The 20,975-nt window shown below is 37.6% G+C and overlaps 4 protein-coding genes and 1 pseudogene across 4 annotated transcripts; 4 read left to right on the top strand and 1 right to left on the bottom strand.

Moving 5' to 3' along the window:
- Positions 1–583: 583 nt before the first annotated feature.
- Positions 584–3,978, top strand: LOC140956503 (uncharacterized). The gene is made up of 6 exons (XM_073413261.1): positions 584–892; positions 1,274–1,416; positions 1,582–1,725; positions 2,209–2,394; positions 2,479–2,603; positions 3,493–3,978. Exons 1-6 carry the CDS (start codon positions 688–690, stop codon positions 3,716–3,718), a joined length of 1,029 nt encoding a protein of 342 aa, XP_073269362.1. The 5' UTR covers positions 584–687; the 3' UTR covers positions 3,719–3,978.
- Positions 3,979–6,174: 2,196 nt separating this feature from the next.
- On the top strand, positions 6,175–7,255 carry LOC140957480 (protein MIZU-KUSSEI 1-like). The gene is made up of 2 exons (XM_073414765.1): positions 6,175–6,595; positions 6,758–7,255. Exons 1-2 carry the CDS (start codon positions 6,193–6,195, stop codon positions 7,123–7,125), a joined length of 771 nt encoding a protein of 256 aa, XP_073270866.1. The 5' UTR covers positions 6,175–6,192; the 3' UTR covers positions 7,126–7,255.
- Positions 7,256–8,471: 1,216 nt separating this feature from the next.
- On the bottom strand, positions 8,472–13,356 carry LOC140956781 (kinesin-like protein KIN-8A). The gene is made up of 7 exons (XM_073413646.1): positions 12,451–13,356; positions 11,080–11,353; positions 10,763–10,813; positions 10,566–10,658; positions 10,117–10,482; positions 8,966–9,646; positions 8,472–8,829 (listed from the first exon to the last, which is right to left on the bottom strand). Exons 1-7 carry the CDS (start codon positions 13,170–13,172, stop codon positions 8,788–8,790), a joined length of 2,229 nt encoding a protein of 742 aa, XP_073269747.1. The 5' UTR covers positions 13,173–13,356; the 3' UTR covers positions 8,472–8,787.
- Positions 13,357–14,141: 785 nt separating this feature from the next.
- LOC140957311 (AP-3 complex subunit delta-like) lies at positions 14,142–19,491 on the top strand. Its single transcript, XM_073414511.1, has 2 exons — positions 14,142–17,091; positions 17,993–19,491. Exon 1 carries the CDS (start codon positions 14,226–14,228, stop codon positions 17,055–17,057), a length of 2,832 nt encoding a protein of 943 aa, XP_073270612.1. The 5' UTR covers positions 14,142–14,225; the 3' UTR covers positions 17,058–17,091; positions 17,993–19,491.
- LOC140957313 (glycosyltransferase BC10-like) lies at positions 18,927–20,568 on the top strand (annotated as a pseudogene).
- Positions 20,569–20,975: the final 407 nt, after the last annotated feature.

Here is a 20,975-nt window from a genome sequence, read left to right as displayed (position 1 = left end):
AATTTGTTCTTTAAGTTTTGATTTGCTCTCAAATTGGAGTATATCTCTTATGAGATGATCTCACGAATCTTTATCTGTGAAACGGATCAATCCTACCGATATTCACAATAAAAAGTAATATTCTTAACATAAAAAGTAATAATTTTTCATGGATGACCCAAATAAGATATTCGTCTCACAAAATACGACCCGTGAGACCGTCGCACACAAGTTTTTGCCCTCAAATTGAACAATTAACATCCATAATCTTTATTTTTATTTCGATTTGTATATCTAAATCTTAGTTTCAGCATTCAATTTACGATGAAATCAGAGATTATGAATGTTGATCATTCAATTTAGATGAAAAAAAATAAGTCACGTGGTCCGTCAACTATAAATGACGAACTAACTATTATGATGAAATCAGAACATAGTCTAAAACTTGAGGAATAAAATTGAGAATAAATGCAAACTATAAATATATAATTATGAATTATCCTGTAATTGGCTAGTTTGAAGTCATGGGTAAGCTAGAAAGCGCGTTAGGGACATCGATTATTCTTTTATTTCGTGCTTTTTTAAAACAACGACTTTCAACAGTCGCCAACTGTATGCATACTGAAGTGAGGGAGCTCAACGATTGAGACCTGGGAAAAAGAAAATTAACGTAGAATTTACTTGTAGTCTGTCTATGTTATAGAGGAGATGGGTTGCTCTTTCTCGGGTTTGAACGCCTTTCAAGACGCGGTTTACGGCGGAGGAGATGTGTGGATCAATGAGAACCGTTTCAGGATTGTGAGGAAGCTGGGGGAAGGTGGATTCGCGTACGTTTTCCTTGTGAAGGAGGTTCTCTCTGATCCTTCCGTTCCTGGAATCTCCGCCAAGATCAAGGATTCTTCTCACATCTCTGGTACTGATCCTTCATTTACTCCGTTTTCCTAATTATTGTTCATGGGGGTATGTAGATTTGGAATTCCTGGTATTTGTGACAAGGATCTCCGTGCACTTCAAATTCCCTGTTTCAACCGGAGTTTCGATCTCGATTTCCGTGTTTTATGTGAAGGAGAGACGGTTTCATTTTTATAAATGTGTTAGAATGGGAATAAGATTTAAAACAATCAAACAAGCGATGCGAATCAGGTCTAATTGTTACTGTTGATTAGAAACTCGTTTTACTTTTATTTGGATCACGAGTCAACATTAATGTTTTAAGGAAATGATTGTCAGTTGGAGCCAAATAGGACAATATAGTAATTACCTGACAGGTTCTCCACGGGTTATTTACGTGCAGATGATGGAACATATGCTGTGAAGAAAATTCTCATTCAAAACAATGAGCAGCTGGAGTTGGTGAGGGAGGAAATACGTGTTTCATCACAGTTTAGCCACCCCAATCTGCTTCCTCTGCTAGATCATGCAATTATTGCTGTAAAGGTACTCACTGTTGATTCACGAGCTGCTTACAGGGTTCTTAAGGCTACAGCTGCTTGGCGCAGATTTGAAATGCCTAATTAGAACATTTCATATATTTCTTTCCGTCTACTGAATTTGTCCTCTTTACGTTTGTCCATTATCAAGAATCTTTTGTTTAATTTGCAGCCTTCACAAGATCAATCCTGGAAGAATGAAGCATACCTGTTGTTTCCAGTCCATTTAGATGGAACATTGTTGGACATTGCAAAAACTATGAAAGTTAAGAAGGAGTTCTTTTCCACCTCAGATGTGCTTCAAATATTTCGCCAGGTAGATAAGAAGAATATTTTCTGCCTACCAAATTTGTGCAAATTGGCATGAGGCATTGCCCAAATGAAGAAGTTATAATATATATACGTGAGTTCGGTGCTATCCTTATTACTGTATTATTGGTCATACTCTCATTATTCTCCTTAAAATGTGTTGAATCAATATTTTAGAAACTCTTTTATCTTATAATAAAACCAATCATATGCTTTATGTGTGATTTGCTTGCATGAACTTCTATTCGAATTTAATCACTTAAAATGCTTGGTCGTGAAAAACTTTTTAAGTGATACCATATGGTGATATATCTAATAGCTGTTTGTGTGAAATGCATTTGTATTATGTCCCAAGATGTGTTACGTTAGCATGCGATATGACGTTAATGATTACACCTGTTAATGGCTTCAAACACAACAGTCATATAGCTGTTTACACCTATGTTTGCCTTGAGGATAAAAAAACCACTAAGTGAGCATTCATCTTCAGCTTTGTTCAGGACTCGAGCATATGCACAGTTTTGATCCTCCATATGCCCATAATGATGTCAAACCTGGAAATGTCCTTGCGACATACAGGAAAGGACCGTCGCCTTTAGCAATATTGATGGACTTTGGAAGCGCGCGTCCTGCAAGGAAGCAAATTCGATCTCGTTCCGAAGCACTACAGCTGCAGGTTCTTTTAAAAGTTATCTCGTTGATCTCTGTTGTTGCTGTGTTTTGTATTGTCTGGGCTTAATTTCTGTATGCTGCTGTTTAGGAATGGGCATCTGAGCACTGTTCAGCTCCTTTTAGAGCTCCCGAATTATGGGATTGCCCAAGCCACACTGACATTGATGAGAGAACTGATATTTGGTCATTAGGCTGCACTTTGTTTGCAATCATGTAAGGCCTTTTCTTCATGTCTTGGAGCCTGTACATCTTATTCATTTCTTCGGTAACCCAGGGTATTCGAGATTCACCTGACTAGTCCCCTGGCGCTGTACATCTTATTCTTGTAAAAACCTTTTGTTGCCTTATGGATATTTTATGCTTATGCTTGTAGAGAGACCCTTAAGAATTGTTATTGGTGACATGATTACAAAGATCAAAATATGGGTGGTTAAATTACTAAGTGATGAACGTGGACGTGATTGTAATGTTGCCAGAATAAAAGGCTGGGATTCTGTTTAGTTCTGGTCTCTTTTGTCATGCTTTCCTCGCTTACACGGAACCAATATGAGAATTGGCATACTTCTGAGGAACTGCTGACGATGTTTGTAACCGTCTGACATTTGGGGGGATGAAGGTGCTGCTGGGTGGAAATGTAGTGTTTAGGTGGTAAAATTGGGATGGATGTTATTTATTGCAGGTGGTGTGGCAAGATTAACCTAATTCGGATAATGGCAATTAATTAAGGCATCTGGTGAGAAATTGGTTTCCCGAGGCCTGTCCTATATTTCAGTCACATTGTGCGTGCTTATTTTTGTTGTCTCGAAAAACTTGAAATTGACTTGGGGCATGGTTCACTGGCTTACGGGTGTACATACTCTGAAGTGGAGAAATATGTGGGACACACTCACTTTTCAAACACCTCTTGAGTATCCCGCAACAACCTGATTGTGGTGCAGTAAGGCATGAGAGATCTGGGGGATTTAGGTGCACCTTTCGAGTTCGAGGGGATGGTTTGGGTGGAGATTTTGGCCTGAATATATTTCTTTTTGTCACACTTATATCTTCAGGCGGTGTCTGCAAGTCTGTTCCTCTGTTAAATCTATCTTCATGTATTTTGTAGGTACGGTGTCTCTCCATATGAGTATGCACTGGGGGAATCAGGAGGAAGCTTGCAGTTAGCGATTGTAAATGCCCAAATAAAGTGGCCTACTGGACCTAATCCTCCATATCCAGAGGCGCTTCACCAGTTCATAACATGGATGTTGCAGCCCCAGGCTGCTGTTCGACCTTGCATTGGTGATATCATAATTCATGTTGATAAGTTGATCTCAAAATTTTCTGAATGAAGTGATGCAAGTGGTGTATTTCGGATTTATTATTATTTCATTAGGCGGGATAAGCTATAGTAAGATTTTCGTTTTAATTTTATGTTTTAAATGTTTTTGTGATGCCTCTGGAAGAAGTATTGGCCCATTTATTTATGTTACAACAATGTCTTCGACTCTTAATTAAGATGGTCACATAAATGTATTTAGCAATGTGTAAACTTTAACTTGATCAAATTTTGCCTTATTTGGATGTTAAGCCATCCCGACCCGGTTATTGACTATTAGTCCGAAAATGTATTTTTCTACGTCTTCTTTCTTTTTCATATTACATATGGAGAAAATACAAAAGAGGGAAGTTTTTTTAAATTAAATATTGGGCTACTATACATCGTTTCAAAGGTTATATCTATATTAGGTGAATTTTATCTCCGCGGTGTCAATATTCAATAAGCCCTTCATAAAAAAGCTAGATTTAAGTATTCAAAATTCAAATTCAGAAGATCGGTTCTCAAAGCCGTTGTCAATTTCACAAGCTTAGGTTCTCTATTTTTGCCTTGCACTATATTGATATGGAATGATTTGATTTAAATATAGGAATTTGATAAAACAAAATATTAGTTGGGATGAAAAATTTAAATTGAAATAAAGTCAAAAAAAAAAAATATGGCACGAAACAATTGATTTTATTTTCCTAAAATAACATTTGTTTTAAATCTTTTAATCTTGATGAGATAAATAATTATTTTTGAATAATTTTTAAATTAATTTAAATTTCTTTCTATATAGAAAAATAAATTTTATATTGCACACACTATATGTGCTCAAATAGTACTAGTATTAATAATCTCCCGATAAAATTAAATTTCAAAGACAAAAAGAAGAATATATCATTAAATTTGATAGCAATCTTATAATATAAAGCATTATATGAAATTTTCACAGTCGATAGTCAAATTTTGTTACCAACGTCGTCACATCTTCGTCATCGAAAGATGATTTCTTTTAACATAAAAGTATAAAAATACTGATATTGTGTGTATCAGATTTTAAATATTGTGTACACGTGTATCTCTGAAACCCAGATCCACAAATAACTCTTCAACCAAAACTTTACACAAGTGTTGTTTTTGAGTATCTCAAACACTTCACGGCAATACTTCAAACAGCGTGAGTCGATCACACAAAATCTTCACTGATGTAATTATTTTCTCTTACTTCAAGTATTAAAAACTTAATATGTAGTAGGTCTCTTGTGAGACGGTCTCACGAATCTTTATATGTGAGACGGGTCAATCCTACCGATATTCACAATAAAAAGTAATACTCTTAACATAAAAAGTAATATTTTTTCATGGATGACCCAAATAAGATATCTGTTTCACAAAATACGATCCGTGAAACCGTCTAACACAAATTTTTGTCATATATGTTATGCAATTTCATAATATTTCCTACATAACGTGGTACGTAAGAAATAATATCCTGTTTATAGAGTAATCAAATTCTGAATATTGAAAACTTATCCCAATAAATATATTTTTTAAATAAATATATCTCGAAAATAAAAGGTTAAACCAAGGTTTGCCAAAAATGGTGAGTCAATAATTTACTCTCTCGTTTTGGCTCCACGAAAGTTACATAACACATCCTTTGTCTCCTTAGATTCTCTCTTTTTTTTCTTTATATAAAAAAATTATGCGACTGGTCAAAAGACACATCTTACAGAAGTGAATTATGATCATATTTTCCCAATCCCGAGATAGTGGGCCATATTCGTGTTCTCTTTTTAGCTTTATTTACTCTTTTATTAATAATAATAATTAATAACTTTTACAAATAAAATAAATAGCCTGAAAACAAAAATAACAAATCAGACCGTAATTGGATAAGATTTAATCATATAATTTCAACTTTTAAATAAATTAAAGATAAGTTGAAAAAAAAATAAAAAAATATAAAGAGATGCATAAAAATCATTGATATAAAGAGATGTATAATGGTGGCCGGACGGAGACGGTGGCGGTCGTCGACGGCGGTGATGGTCGGCCGACGACCGCGGCGGCGGCGATGGTCGGCCGTGGGGGTGATCAGCTGGCGGTGGTGGTGGTCGGCGGCGGCGGGGGTGGGCGGCCGTTGGCCGTCGACAGCAGCGGCGGTGGTCGGTTGGCGGCCGTCGGCGGGAGGCGATGGTCAGTCGGCGGCGGTCGGCGGTGGTGGCGGGAAGTGATGATGAGTTTGGATATACAAGAAGGATAAAATTGAAAAAATAGGAGGTATTAAGAGTTGGATAAATAATCTTAGGGAGGGAGGAGTGATTATTTTATCCCAATTAATATAACTTAATCTTTTATAGGAGAGATTGACTTGGTTAAATAAAATATTACATAACATAAACTCACCTAATCTAACCTACCAAACGCAGTATAATTATAAATAAATATAGAAGACGCACATATATAGGACTTGTTTCGTTGATATCCAAGAGACATAAGATGATGAATAACAAGAAAATATCCAGCAAGAGGCAGTTCCACTGGACAACCAAGATCAGCAATATCGAAGAGAAAAATGATACTAATAATGTGTCCTCTTTTCTCCAAGAACCTCAAAAAATATTGAATTCATTGTCCAAGAAACATCAGAACGATTTGACAGAGGCAGAAGCAGGGAAATCTTGTCATCCGAGGAGAAAGAAAATACTGCAAGCTGCAGTTGCTGTTTCCAGGCTGCAAGCCGTGCTAAACTCCTTCGTCAAAAGTCGAGCATCGCGCTTTCAGCGCCGACTAGTTCTTGGAACCCTTTTCGGGAACAAGCGTGGCAATGTGCATTTGGCTTTCCAGAAGGATGCGAAGTCGACGCCGATTTTGTTGGTTGAACTCGCTACACCAATAACAGGCAAGAACAAACAACATAATATATGCATCATGAATATATGTATGTTGATGTCAGTTTGTCTGATCAATACTTTGCAGTAATTCAGCAACTCACTCAACTAAAGTTGTTCAAAATCTTGTGATCTATATACTAAGAAAATATTCCTGGATATATATTTGATAGGGTTGGTCCGAGAGATGGGGCCGGGACTAGTCCGTATTGCCTTCGAGTGTGACAACAGAGGCCGGACCAGTCAGGTGATCAGTCTCTTAGATGAGCCAGCGTGGAGGACTTATTGCAACGGGAACAAGCTCGGGTTCGCGACGAAAGTGGAATGTGGGGAGAAGGAATGGAAGATATTGAAGGCCGTGGAGCCAATATCTATGGGAGCTGGTGTTTTAGGAAAAGAAAAAGAAGAAGATGAGGAAGTGATATATATGAGGGCTAAATTTGAAAGAGTCGTGGGAACAGCAAATTCTGAAGCATTCTACATGATCAATCCTGATAACAAGGCTGCTCCTGAACTTAGCGTTTACTTTCTCAGAGCCTAGTTTTTTCTTTTGGGTTAATTTCCTTTACATGAACTAATTAATGCTCACTGATATTCTAATGTCTTTCATGTAATCTGTTCTCATTCTCGTTTTAAAAAATCTAAGAGCAAGCGGAAATTAGGTACTTCAATCATCGGTAGCGAAGTGTGCTCTTAAATCTCCAGCTTAAATGTAAGTGTCAAAAAACTGCCTGTATACTTTCGAGCATCAGCAAGAAAATGAATAAATCAAAGGTGAATAACAATTAGATATGATACAAAGTAAGAAATTAGAATTAAAACACTTCAGCTTCTCTCTGTTTTATTGATTTGTTTATGTTATTCTTCTCGAAATCCATAAAAACAACTATTCCGAGTCCTTGGCGACGGTGTCGATTTTTTGCTGGAACCTCTCGAGGGCATCATTGATATGCATGTTGAACTGTTACTGAAGCCGAAATAGCCAGTCCAGGACGGGTTTGTATGATCAAGTTCTGTATGGCAAATAAAACTATAAAAGTGGAAGGAATGGCATGAGATTCTTGAATATTCGGGCATTTATTGTGGGCCAACTTCTCTACTACGTTTTTCTTCAGCGAGGCATGTTGAGACTTTTGAAACGTTCGAAACTATGATCCCACATCGGAAGAGTATATGCTAAGCTGGCGACTATATCGTATAAATGAAGCAGCGAAGCGTCAGAAAGGCCGTGCAACGAAGAGATGAGCACAAGGTGAACTATTTTTTAGCTTTTCACTAATTGGAAATCAAACAGAATACACCATTTTTTGGAGGGTTCTTTGGCTTTGAATTTTAAGTATCAGTTGCGGGTTCTTTTGCTTTGAAAGGGTCTCATCAACATTCAACATGAGTCACAGTTGAATATTTTTCCAGCATGAGCTTATTAGTTGTCCATCGTCTTTTTTCCTGGCACAATGCTTAGATCTAATTCTCATTATCATTATGTGCCAATTGTCTGAAATATTATAAATTCCAGCTCAATTTAAAGATTCTTTACTATTTTTTTTATAATTGAGAGAAGCCGAGAAACTATATTTTGTACTTTCAATATATGTCCAAATTTACTTTTATTATTCTTCCAAAATAATTGAGGTGAAAAAAACATATTATTCACTCAAAAAGATTTCACTATATCATTATCCTAACCACTTCACCATTACCAAACATGAAAGCCAAAATTATAGTTAAATTAAAATTTACAAAAATTTATAAAGATAATTTATTTCAAATTTACCAAAGAAAAAACTCTTAATCCCAAATAATGTTTATATAAGATGTACTAGTATAATTAATTTATCATAGTGATGGTGAATTAACTAATTTTTTGTATTGACAATACTCGGTGAATTGGATAACACTTTATTGACACAAATTTCAGGAACATAATAAATAAGAAGATTTAGCATCAACAATTTGCTATAAGAAATCCAAGGCTGGCTGGCTGGCTTCTATCGTTTTGTAGCCTAAGGAACTGCGAGTTCTTCTTTCTAACATGGATGAACAGTTGGTTAAAGCACAGAAAAAAGGATCATTCAGAACACATAATAAAATAAATCAAAATGAGCCTCAACATGACATAAACATCGAGCCAATACTTTGTCTCGGTGCAAGCAAAGGATGTGCCACCAACTGCGGCAAAACTGCTATCTGATGTAGTTTGTCTTCAACGCTTCAAAGTTTCAGTCATTTGGCGAGAAAAACCAGGCTACAAGTCGTCATGGATCACATGAGGCACCAGAAAAACAAAAAACACAGTTTATCACCTAGAAGCTATTCAAGATTTGAATATGAAAAAAAAGGAAGCAATGACTTGAGAAATGAAATTCTTGATCATGGAGTACCTGTAGAAGCATAGAAGGGGCTGCAGCACCAGCAACAAAATGGCTTCGAGTCTTTCGTCCAGTTAGTGTAGTGACAGAAGGGCTATTAGCTGCAGTTATGTCCCAAAAGGTTCTTTTTTTGGCAGTAGGGGCAGGAGACAGAAAGCGATAAGAAGGGCATTTAGAGTCGCCCTTAGTTGGTTCCTTCGGGTTCAGTCTTGATTGGGTGATAACCCTTGCCACCCCTTCGCCACCACCAACTCGGCTTAGTGCTTCAACCTTTCGAGAAAGCTCGTTAATATAACCATCCTTTTGTTTCATCTGCGATGTGTGATCCTTCTTCATCCTCTCTATTTCTGCCTCAAACGTCTTCACAGTTTTCAAAAGGTCTTTGACAGATTCAATCCCGACTTTTTTCTTTGATTCAGGTGTGAAGCAGTTTCTTTCCAAGAAAAATGATCTTGGTTTTCGTTTTTCGTTTGGCTGACACGAGGATGGAGCCGGGGATAGTAGAGAAGAGACCGTGGAAGGGGTGGGTGAGGAGTTTAAGGCCAAGTTTTGTGCTTGGATGGTTAGCAGCTTTTGTTGTTGACGAGCCAACTCCATTCGCAATTCTCTGTTTTCTTTCTGTAACTCAAGTAACAACTTGGCCTGATCTGTTTCGGAATCTGGTATTTGCATTTCCTCATTTACTTCACAAGCCTGCAACAAATAACAAACTTACTTCGTAAATATTTTGAAAAAGGGCTTTAACTCGGTGCTGGGCGTTGTTGTCACTAGAGGAGCTTGTCTAGGCATTAAATTGATGAAGATTTGAGACAGAAGGAAAAGGGTCAGAAGTCAAAGAATCGGAGAAGAAAATAAGAATCACAAGTTGTACAAGATTAGAATATTGAAATCATTAAGCTAATTAGCTAAAGCAGCTTCTCCAACTGCCTACTACTTCGTACAATTAATACAGGGTGAAACTTACTTAAAAAAACAAACCTTCATTTGGTATCTTTCAGATTGATAATGATCAATGATATGAATGCTTGCATAACAAATTTAGGACTTAAAAGAAACACAAGCTCACATTTTAATTTTGAATAATGCAACTATTGCATTTTGGAATTTGAAGAGAGTAGATATTAGTAAAACACATGCAAGAAGCTCAATACTTGAGGACTGACCTTTAAACGGATCTCTTTGGCTCGATCTGCCCAGTGAAGTGTGTTTTGTGTTTCCCCAAATGAAAGGCTACCTGGACCAATATTTGCAATCATCACTGTATTACAAGCTCCACCCAGGGAGTCCTTTAACAGTTGGGTGAGCTTTGAATTGCGATAAGGGATGTGTTTTTTACCCTCGACCAGGGCATTAATGCAACTGCTCAAGGCAAGAAGTGATTTATTAATATTGGCACCCTCAAGAGATCTAAGAGTTCTCTGATCAGTAGCAAGAGCTCTCTCGGAACCTGCTAGATCAATAAGTGAAAGCTTTCCAATTCGGTTGACAACATTGTTTAGAGCATCTTTTGTTTGGTATTTGACAATGACCTGGAGTTGCATAGCATGTAAAAGAAATATTAATTAGCAACTTTTTGTTATTGAACTCTGCAAAAGGGAAGGATCAAAATCACCTGCAGAATCGCATGTGATCTGGAAGAAGTTTCATTTGCACGAGTTGGTTCGGTTGTACGATTTAAATTCCCTTTCTGAAGTAATGCCATTACCTGCAATTTTTTTTCGAGAAAAAAGAATCTTCAATTTCATTCCATGACTGGTGAACAGAAGCCTTTAGTTGACAATGAATCAAATGAAACAAGAAAAAGAATACTTCATCGGTGGAAAATGCCCTATATTGAGTAAGACCAGCTGCCGCAATACCCTGAAATTTTTGCACAATATTTGGTCAATAAGGAAACTTAATAGTAATAAGATTTGTATATACATTTAAGGATAATGACTTTTTTCCCCACTATATTTTTATCTCTGATTCCCATCTCCAACAAGAACTCTGTCTCTGCTTTTTTGTAAAACAATGACCAATATCTAGAAGCAGAGAGTCCTTTATAGCCAGAATATGGATATGGGAAGGGATTAACTACCATGGCAAGGATAAAGAAGTACTTTTCATATTTTCAAAAATCGAACCTGCTTATCTTCTCTTATAACGAGCGGCCTTCCGGGGGACAGTAAATCTCTCACAGTTTCATTATAGACCTCGAGGTAAGATAGATTGACTTCATGATGTCCATCAAAACTCCTTTGCCTTATTTTGTGGAAGAGATCCTTAATAGCTAAGACCATAACCCCCGGATTCTCAACTGTACCAAGCATTGTATAAGTCTTTCCTGCTCCTGTGGCACCATAACAGAAGACCGACCCATTTCTTCCCTGCAAAACAGCTTCGACGAGTTCTTCTGTTCTGCAAAATTAACAATGTATCAAGGTAAAACATTTTTGTCCACAAATTCCTATAAGGAAAACAAATGTCCAAGACAATAAATTATAATATTAAACAATCATTTGACTCAATAACTCAATGTAGGTTCCTTTTAGGAAATAAATGATGAGCACAAAACATTAAATCCAGGATCAAAGAAACATTAACATGAAGCTGTAATTGGAAGAAGACATCACCACCCCCTGGAAACTGGAGATACATTATAGTTACCAAAAGCATTTCAAACTAGCATGATTTCTTAAGATCTTCTGGTCGTACAACTAATTTTTTTTACATGACATATACAAATAGTACTACACTAGGATTACCATTGAAGACCGAGATCTTTAATTACCCAAAAGTCTCTCAACAACCAAGGAAAAGTAAAAGTACCCTCGGACTATTTGTCTCATGCCATCTGACTGAAGAAATGAGTTTTTCGGATGGCTCAAAGTTGGATAAGATTTGAAGAAAAATGTATAGGAATCAAATTCAGTAAAAAGGAACAAAAAAATTGATCCAATTCAATAAAGTCTATGTTTAGCTGGAAGTGTATGCATTTCCCCCTGTTAAAAACAAATAACAATGTTACTAAAGGTTCAACAAGTTCATGAAGCACAAGGACTCCAAGGCACCATTCGTGCGAGTCATGTCTCATGAAAGACAAAGATGAACCAGATGTGTTTTATAATTGGAGGAAACCAGTGAATAATCAAGATGAGGAACAAGAAAATCGATTGTTAATAATGCATATCAAGAATTTAATGTAGTCAGTGTTTAAGCTAAAAATGGACACATTTATTTCCTTAAAAATTACAAAAATCACAAAATGGTAATCCGCTGATTTCCCTGTTACAAAAAAATGATCAGCAGCTACTCTGAATTTAAAGTCAGCTTCTGACGAACAATAGCACCAAAAGAAATGAAATCAAGCAGTTTTTGACCACATAAATAATTGTAGTTCATTTCCAAAACACAAGAACAAGCATACTTGAAACTAATTTTGCTTTCTCGCGGCCATCTTATGGAAAGATAATGAAACGAATTATAGAAGAGATTATCATTTTTGAAGCACTCACGTTGTGCAGTAAACTTCTTGTTGGTTGGTAGACTCCGGAAAGGAAGCATCGAATGCGAAGTGTCGACCACGAACCCTCTTTAGCCTAAGATAGTCGTTCTCATTCGAGAATTCCGTCAAATAAACATCTCTTTTATTCACGATTCTCACACAACACTTTGATCCCGCTTCCTTTTCCTTCTTTGCCATAGGCCTCAACCTCACGAACACAAGAATCCGGCTCGCCTCGCCTCTTGTTTTCTCAGCAAGATTCCCTATTTCTGGTGCATTTTCCTTCTTATCTTCTCTTAACTCCAATTTGGGCCCCATTGAGAGTTTCCTCACCACTGCACTCGACCTTTTTGTCTCCTTAAAATCATCAATAACTGGGCGTGGCGGCAACTTATACGGTAAATGAGCACTATACGCGTGCTCGCTCATCACATTCCCTGAATTGAGCTTCAAAATTTTGTTCTCTTTCTCATCTCTCTTTGAAGAACCGATGAGGTCGACACTCGGGTGCGTAAAAAATCGAGGCTCCACGAGGCCCCGTTTCTGCTGCTCGTACAGAAGGGTCAGCGCTTTCATCTTCTCTTTGAGGCCATGGTGCGGGTTTACACCCATTTTCTGGGTGTCTTCAAGTGGATCTTTCCTGGGTGCTCTGCTTCCTTTCTCTCGATTCCGATCATCCCGTGATTTTCTGATCAAATTCTGCGATCTTGTGATTCTTGTCGATACGGGCATCCTACTCAGAGGGTTTTCTTGATCAACGCTATCTCTGAAACTCTTCTTGGAAAATGAAATGAAATTTGATGAAAAATGGCAAATGTCACAGCTGGGAAATTAGTAAAGGGTTTGAAGTCGTGACAGAGAATCAAGATTAGTCGTGATTTTGCTTCGGGGTTTTGGGATTCGAATATGAAAGAGATTGACGGTTAGTAAAGGAGATGTTTTTGAACTCTAGAGTGAGGGGTATCATCCTTGTAACGGTCGAAAATATCAGCTGGATTCGGCCATCAAACACCGGGTGGCCCAGCAACAATAAATCCAAATATTAAATTTCTCGGCCCAGTTCTGAAAAGTTATTTAAAAACCCAATTAACAAATAAATATATGAAAATCTGGATAATTTTTCTCCATATTGGACAAGAGAAGGATTGATAGACAATCCTCTTTATTTTATGTTTGGTATCTTTTTAAAAAGTCCATGATATGATAATATCATGGGCCTTTGATAAATAATTTTATATAAGTAGAAAATATCCCTTTTATGAAATGTGATAAATGATTTTTGTAAATATTTAAAGTTTCCTCTTGTAAAAAGTCTCAGCCTTTCAACCTCAATANAAATTAGGTAAAAATAAATAAATCATGCAAGTACTGTCGACTCATGAACATATAAGAAATATGAACTCAAACAACAACTTTGAAATTATAAAATTTATTATGATAAGATTAATTTTGTCATTACAATCTTATTAAAATAATTTAATCAATCTTATTAAAATCATATCAAACATTAAATATAATATCATACATCTTATTTATCATTTAACGTATTTTTATATTATATTATATATTTATCTTATTATTTATGTGTACTAAATTATGTTTTAGAGTATTGTTAAGTAGATGTTATATCAATCAATATACATATATTGTATAAAATCAATATAAAATTGAATATGGGGTTTGAATCCTTCGCACGACCCAAACCAACCATCCCCTGTTTCGTTTCCATTTCTTTACTGCAGGCTCCCTCCCTCCAATCTCTGTACCCGAGGAAGAGCAGAGAAGATGGCTTCTCCTTCACTAATGGAGTCCCTTTTCCAGAGATCATTGGAAGACCTAATCAAATCCGTGCGTCTCACCCCTCCTTCCATTCTTCCCGACTTCATTTCCAAATCCATAGATGAAATCCGCCGCGAGATCAAATCAACCGATCCCCTAACCAAATCGACCGCCCTCCAAAAACTTACCTACCTCCACTCTGTACACGGAGTTGACATGTCTTGGGCAGCTTTTCACTCCATCGAGCTTTCCTCCTCACCTGCGCATCCCCACAAACGCATTGCATACCTCTCTGCTGCACTCTCCTTCGACCCTTTTACTACCGATGTTATTCTCCTTCTCACCCATCAGCTGCGGAAGGATCTCACCTCATCCAATGTACACGACCTGGGTATTGCTCTTTCTACTCTCTCCTCTATTGCCAACACTGATTTGGCGCGTGATTTAACTCCCGAATTGTTTAATTTGCTTGGTAGTGGTAAGTTTTTTGTGAGGAAGAAAGCTACCGCGTGTGTCTTGAGAGTCTTCGAGCATTACCCGGATGCGGTTCGGGTTTGTTTTAAACGGGTAGTAGAGAATCTTGATTGTAGTGATGTGGGGGTGTTGTCAGCAACCGTGGGATTGGTCTGTGAGCTCACTGTGAAAGAACCTAGATCATATTTGCCTTTGGCACCTGAGTTTTATAAGGTTTTAGTCGAGTGTAGGAATAATTGGGTTCTCATTAAGATTTTGAAGATATTTTCCCTGTTGACCCCGCTTGAACCCAGGTTGGGGAGGAGAGTGGTGGAGCCAATTTGCGAGCATCTAGAGAGGAGTGGAGCGAAATCTTTGGTATTTGAGTGCGTGTGGACTATTGTTACTAGTTTGAGTGAGCATGAATCAGCAGTGAAGCTTGCAGTTGGTAAAATACGAGAGTTCTTGCTAGATGATGATTCGAATCTCAAGTATCTTGGACTTCGAGCGCTTACCATTGTTGCTCAGAATCATTTGTGGGCTGTTATGGAGAATAAGGAGGTTATAGTTAAGGCTTTGAGTGATATTGATGTTAACATTAAACTCGAGGCTTTGAGGCTTGTGATGTCTATTGTCTCCGAGGATAATGTTGCGGAAATCTGCAGTATTTTGATCAGTCATGCACTGAAGTCTGACCCCGAGTTTTGCAATGAGATTTTGGGAATGATGTTGTTGACTTGTTCAAGAAATTTCTATGAGATAATTTTCGATTTTGAATGGTATGTGTCATTTCTCGGGGAAATGGCAAGGATTCCACATTGTCAGAAAGGGAAAGAGATTGAGGACCAGATTGTTGATATTGGCATGAGGGTTAAGGATGCTAGATCAGAGCTTGTTCATGTTGCTCGAGATTTGGTGATTGATCCAGCTTTACTTGCCAACCGATTAATCCACAAGGTTCTATCTGCTGCTGCTTGGGTTTCAGGGCAGTATGTCGTGCTTTCAAGAAACCCATTTGAACTTGTGGAAGCATTGTTACAACGACAGACTAGTCTCCTGCCACCATCAGTAAGAGCCGTATATATCCAGTCCACATTTAAAGTACTAGCATTCTGTATGCATTCATATCTCTCATTGGATAGAGAGGGTGCTTCACCATCGATAGAATCAACAGATTACCAGGTTAGTTCTGATGCTGTAGCAAGTGGTTCATTGCTTAATACCAAAATGGATGGAGAAATTGTGGTTATCGCTCCTGAGTTGACTTCTGTAGCTTCTTCAATGGCACATCATCTAACTCGTAAATCTATGATGGACCTGGTACAGCTTGTTGAATCCAATTTGGGACCCTTGGCTTTTAGTGATGAAGTAGAAGTGCAGGAGAGGGCAAATAATGTTCTTGGTTTAGTTAAGTTAATGAAATCAAACTTACATGGCTCTTTGGACCAGCTTGAAGGGGATAAAATGAACGGAGAAGTTGAAGCTTTGGAGATGATTATGTTGACTGTTGATGCGTTTTCAGAGGAGCTTGGTCCAGTTTCAGTTAATGCCCAGGATAGAGTACCTGTACCAGGTGGCCTGCAGCTTAAAGAAAACCTCAGTGACTTGGAAGCAATTCTCAGTGATATTAAGTTACCAATATCAACTTCATTTTCTCTTGTAAAACCTTGTTCGATGGAGAAAGATGGCCATAGCAATTCTGATTGCCAGAATAAGGATGAAACTGAGTTATCAACTGAGTCCACTTCTTTACTTGCTGAGCATCGGAAGCGTCATGGGCTATATTATCTTGGTTCAAATGATAAAGAAATGATCACCAATGACTACCCACCTGCTAATGAGCCTAAACTAAATGCTACTGACAAAACAGAGGGCCTTCTCAAGTTGGCTGAGCAATCACTTGTCACTAAGAAAGAAATGAACCCATCAAAGCCAAGGCCCGTGGTTGTGAAATTTGATGATGGGGAAGGAAAAAACGACACCTCTAAAAGACCCGCGTTCAAGAGTGGTTTTATCTCTGGTGCAGTGCAAGAAGTGCTTTTAGGCAATGAAGCTGCACCATCATCTTCAAGAAGTAAATCATCGGAGAAATCAAGTAAGAGAAGGGAGAATAATGAATTCGTTGTTGGAATACAAGGATCAAGAAATATGACGATGAATATTGATGTAAATGAACCAGTGTTTGCTGGTTCAAGAAGACGAAAAGATCATCATATTAACAGTGAAGACAGAAAGGATAAAAGTTCTATGAAGGAGAAGGAACATGATCAGCAAAGCGAGAAGAAAAAAGGTTGTCGACGTGATAAGCACAAGAGTCGGCAAAGACCAGACGTGGCATTAAATACGGGAGCAAAATCACCTGTAATCCCAGATTTCCTTCTATAGCATGGTTATATGACCTTATCTTCTGAATTTGAAGGTCAGTTTTGCTGTATATATGTATCTTCACTCATGTGGATTTGGTTGTGTAGATTCTTTTGATTTACTTTTCACGAGAAGGTTTAATCAAAGGTATTTTTATTCCTATCATTCAATATTTGTGAGATGAAGAGTTGCTTTTTCTTTTTTTATAGTAAAAGGGAAGGAGTTCATTTAAAAAATTTGTATATAGCATAACTTAGTCGAGAAAATGCTGACGAGATCTTGGTCCTGACTATGGTGATGATTCCTGATATATACAGTGGATAGATAGGAGGTTCCTGTTGCCAACTCTAGAAAAAAAAAGTGATAACTCGATCGGTTTCCACGTGGTTGGTCAGCTATCATAATTTCATGGTATTTTTTCTTAAAAAAAATTATAGAGTTAAGTCTAACTTCACCCCAAAAACTAGCTCAAAAAGATATTGTTCAACTCCATATATATAACTCTTAATAACTTAATCCAAGCAATGTGAGATACTTAATACACTCTTTCACGTCCAAGAATGAACTGGAGCAGAACATGAAGTTTATAATATATTAGCTGGTGATCCATAATGGCAGTCCAATACATATAACCATAAGTCTGGTACTTGATATCATATTAAAATTGAAACTTAGAATTGATATTCAATTTGACTGAGTGATACATAATCAGTTGTGTTGTGTAATGAAGAAAACGAATCCCCTTGCCAATGATTTATAAGCCTTTAGAATTAGCAAGTTGCTGGATCAGAGAAACGTGAACTTTTCACAAGTGTGTGCTGTGCTTTTCGCATAAAGAAAAAAGAACTACTGTAAACTTGAGTCGAAGTGAGATGCCAGTCTTGACTCTGCTAAAATAAATTGTATTTAGCGAAGAATTTGCAGAAATACTATTGAGTTCTGTTTGATTCGAGCAGGTTTGATGTTGGCTCATTCAGGATCCAGTCTGCTAGCGTTTGCATGACCCTTGAGTCGATATCGTCATGAGTTTGGCTCAGCTTGTACGTCAGGACTAGAATAATTATTTAGCCTCAGCCACACACGATGGTATGCCATGGGTTTATACGAATCAGAGGCTCAAGTCGATGAGTTAGATACACTTTTCAATGAAATTATGTTTAATAGCAATACTTAACTATAAAGAAAAAATATTTCTTATTTATGGGATTGAATACCTAAAGGAAAAAAAAAGAGGAAAAAAATTTCAAAGTCATTGGTTGACCTCACACACCCACGTCAATAGTGGATACAAACTTGAAATATATGTAATTATGTGCGCATGATAACGGTCTCGACAAAAAATTTGTCCACGTGAAATGCCTTACCTCAAAATAAGGAAACAAAGCAAAGCATTGGAAGTTTGGCATCCACTTGGCACTCTCTTCTCTCTCAACTCTCCATCTCCCTTTTCACCACTTGCCATTTTTAATTGCTTCTCCTCTTAAACAACTAATTTCTTTCATTTTCCAAATCTTACACATAGTAAGTAGGTGTATTTTTGCCTCACAAGTCGATGAAAATGTCTCTTTTTGATCTTGGCAGGGTTCGAGGATTACGAGTGATGTTAGCTAAAGCAGTTACTAGTTTTCTCAGATTCTTTTAATTATTTTTTTAAAATTTCAAGAAGAATGCCGATCGGCACATAAAATATGGGAGAGTTTTGAGTTTTGGAATCTTGGGAAATGGAAAGGTCGTCAAGCTTCTTCTATGCCACAACATTCTTGAAAATTCTTTTTAATAAGGATAATGACACATATAAGGTTTTGATCAATACGATGATATTTCATTTTTCTTGATTGATCGTTCCCTCTCCGAGCATTTGGGACGTATTCATCTCCATTGATAAAAAAAATGAAGAACAAACAGTTACCCCATGAAGAAAAACAACAATTGATCACAGCCGTCAATCTCTTCAATTCTCAAGGCTACCTTCATAATCTCATTATTTATTTCCTCTTCTTTGGTTCCGGTTTAGTGATCGGAATCACTCTAAGTTCCTATCTCAAAGAAATCCCAGTTGACTCGCAACGCAAGCGATTCTCCGATGACATCGTCCAGTCTTCTTCATTATCCATATCATAATCACCGCCACCACCGCCTCCTCTGCTACTGCCACCACCGCCTCCAACAACAACAGCAGTGCCACCGCCGTGTCCACAGCCTCTGCCGCCAATCCCAGCTGGAATAATTGGGCTGAAGGAATATATCAAGCCACCAATTGCCATGCATGACATGAAGGAGGAGGAACTTCTGTGGAGAGCTTCAATGGTGCCCACTGCCCAAGATTCGTGAGTTCCCGTTCAAACGTACCCCGAAAGTCGCCTTCATGTTTCTGGCTAAAGGGTATTTGCCGTTGGCCCCGCTTTGGGAGAGATTATTCAGTGGCCATGAAGGGTTGTATTCGATATACGTGCATTCTCAGCCGTCGTTCAATGGGACTATGCCGGAAGATTCGGTGTTCTATGGCCGGAGGATTCCAAGTAAGGTATTAAGTTATTCATTCATTTCCTTTTCCGGCCAAGTTTTGAATCTTCCTCGGTTACCGCATGCATTTTGGTGCTGCAACGTTCTCTCGTCATTTTGAATTGATTCCAACATTATTGTACATGACTCTGAACATACATACATATATATATATACACATACATACATACATACATATATATGTGTGTGTGTGTGTGTGTGTGTATATATATTATCATTATCCTATGTAATATATAGTCGGGTAAACATGATAGCTTTATACCACATTTTCTGCTACCATAAGCTCAATATCACATATTCACATTGACATGTAAACATCATTCATGTTACCTGTGATCTATACAAAATTTGCAGGAAGTAGAATGGGGAAAATTCAACATGATCGAAGCCGAAAAACGACTGCTAGCCAACGCGTTGCTCGATGTATCGAACCAACGGTTCATTCTGTTATCCGAATCTTGCATTCCATTGTTCAACTTCGAAACAGTGTACGACTGTCTGGTTTACTCGCGCACAACATTTGTCGAATCTTACGACCTGTTGGGTCCGGTGGGTCGGGGGCGATACAACAAGCAGATGATGCCACACGTGAAGTTGGAACAATGGCGTAAGGGAGCCCAATGGTTCGAGATGGACCGGGAAATGGCCTTGGAGGTGATATCCGATCACAAGTATCACTTTTTGTTCAAGAGATACTGTAAACCTGCTTGCTATTCGGATGAACACTACTTACCCACAATGCTCACGATGAAATTCCCTAGGAGGAACGCCAACCGGACTTTGACTTGGGTCGACTGGTCCAAGGGTGGCCCTCACCCGGCCAAATTTCTCCGACTCGACCTCACGGTCGAGATGCTGAACCTGATGAGGACGGGCACCGAATGCATGTATAACGGGAAGCCTACCAACGTTTGCTACTTGTTTGCCAGGAAATTCACCGCCAACGCATTGGATCGCTTGCTCAGATTTGCTCCAAAGGTGATGAATTTTTGATTAATCGGTTAGCTATNAAAGATCCACAAGAAATTTATGGTATTTGTTCCTGGATGTTAGAAATTTGGCTGGAAACTTTGAATTAATGCTCGTTTTCTCCATTTAATTTGGCTCACAAATTAAAACACTTGGACAATTAAGCCAGTCAGTGATGATAAATGTAGGATTTTTGGTGGTTGATGTGAGTTTATATATATATAAAATACATTTCTAGGGGAAAAAATTATCTAAAAACCAATTTTTTTTTTCATATTTCAATAAAAGTATATTAAAATAAATTATTCAACGATAAAATTAATATTCGACAGCAGTACTACTATAACTTTTTAATTAAACTTGATTTTCTTGTAAAATTTATTAATCACAAGAAAACAATTTAATTTGTTGAAATAGACTTGCAAGCAGATCCATATTTACATTGAA

This window comes from Primulina huaijiensis, chromosome 14 (assembly GCF_012295235.1).
Source record: "Primulina huaijiensis isolate GDHJ02 chromosome 14, ASM1229523v2, whole genome shotgun sequence".
In the NCBI taxonomy this organism is placed as follows: Eukaryota; Viridiplantae; Streptophyta; class Magnoliopsida; order Lamiales; family Gesneriaceae; genus Primulina; species Primulina huaijiensis.
The sequence above is the reverse complement of the archived record's forward strand: the minus strand, read 5'-3'. Positions and strand labels throughout refer to the sequence as shown.

What these genes read in the sequence shown, in the direction of transcription:
- LOC140956503 (XM_073413261.1), top strand. Translation starts at nt 688, where the DNA reads ATGGGTTGCTCTTTCTCGGGTTTGAACGCCTTTCAAGACGCGGTTTAC. An exon ending in CCGAAGCACTACAGCTGCAG is followed by an intron (nt 2,395 to 2,478) that starts GTTCTTTTAAAA and finishes GCTGCTGTTTAG; the next exon opens with GAATGGGCATCTGAGCACTG. An exon ending in TGCACTTTGTTTGCAATCAT is followed by an intron (nt 2,604 to 3,492) that starts GTAAGGCCTTTT and finishes TGTATTTTGTAG; the next exon opens with GTACGGTGTCTCTCCATATG.
- LOC140957480 (XM_073414765.1), top strand. Translation starts at nt 6,193, where the DNA reads ATGATGAATAACAAGAAAATATCCAGCAAGAGGCAGTTCCACTGGACA. An exon ending in ACTCGCTACACCAATAACAG is followed by an intron (nt 6,596 to 6,757) that starts GCAAGAACAAAC and finishes TATATTTGATAG; the next exon opens with GGTTGGTCCGAGAGATGGGG.
- LOC140956781 (XM_073413646.1), bottom strand. Translation starts at nt 13,172, where the DNA reads ATGCCCGTATCGACAAGAATCACAAGATCGCAGAATTTGATCAGAAAA. An exon ending in GGGCATTTTCCACCGATGAA is followed by an intron (nt 10,659 to 10,762) that starts GTATTCTTTTTC and finishes AAAAAATTGCAG; the next exon opens with GTAATGGCATTACTTCAGAA. An exon ending in GATCACATGCGATTCTGCAG is followed by an intron (nt 10,483 to 10,565) that starts GTGATTTTGATC and finishes ATGCAACTCCAG; the next exon opens with GTCATTGTCAAATACCAAAC.
- LOC140957311 (XM_073414511.1), top strand. Translation starts at nt 14,226, where the DNA reads ATGGCTTCTCCTTCACTAATGGAGTCCCTTTTCCAGAGATCATTGGAA.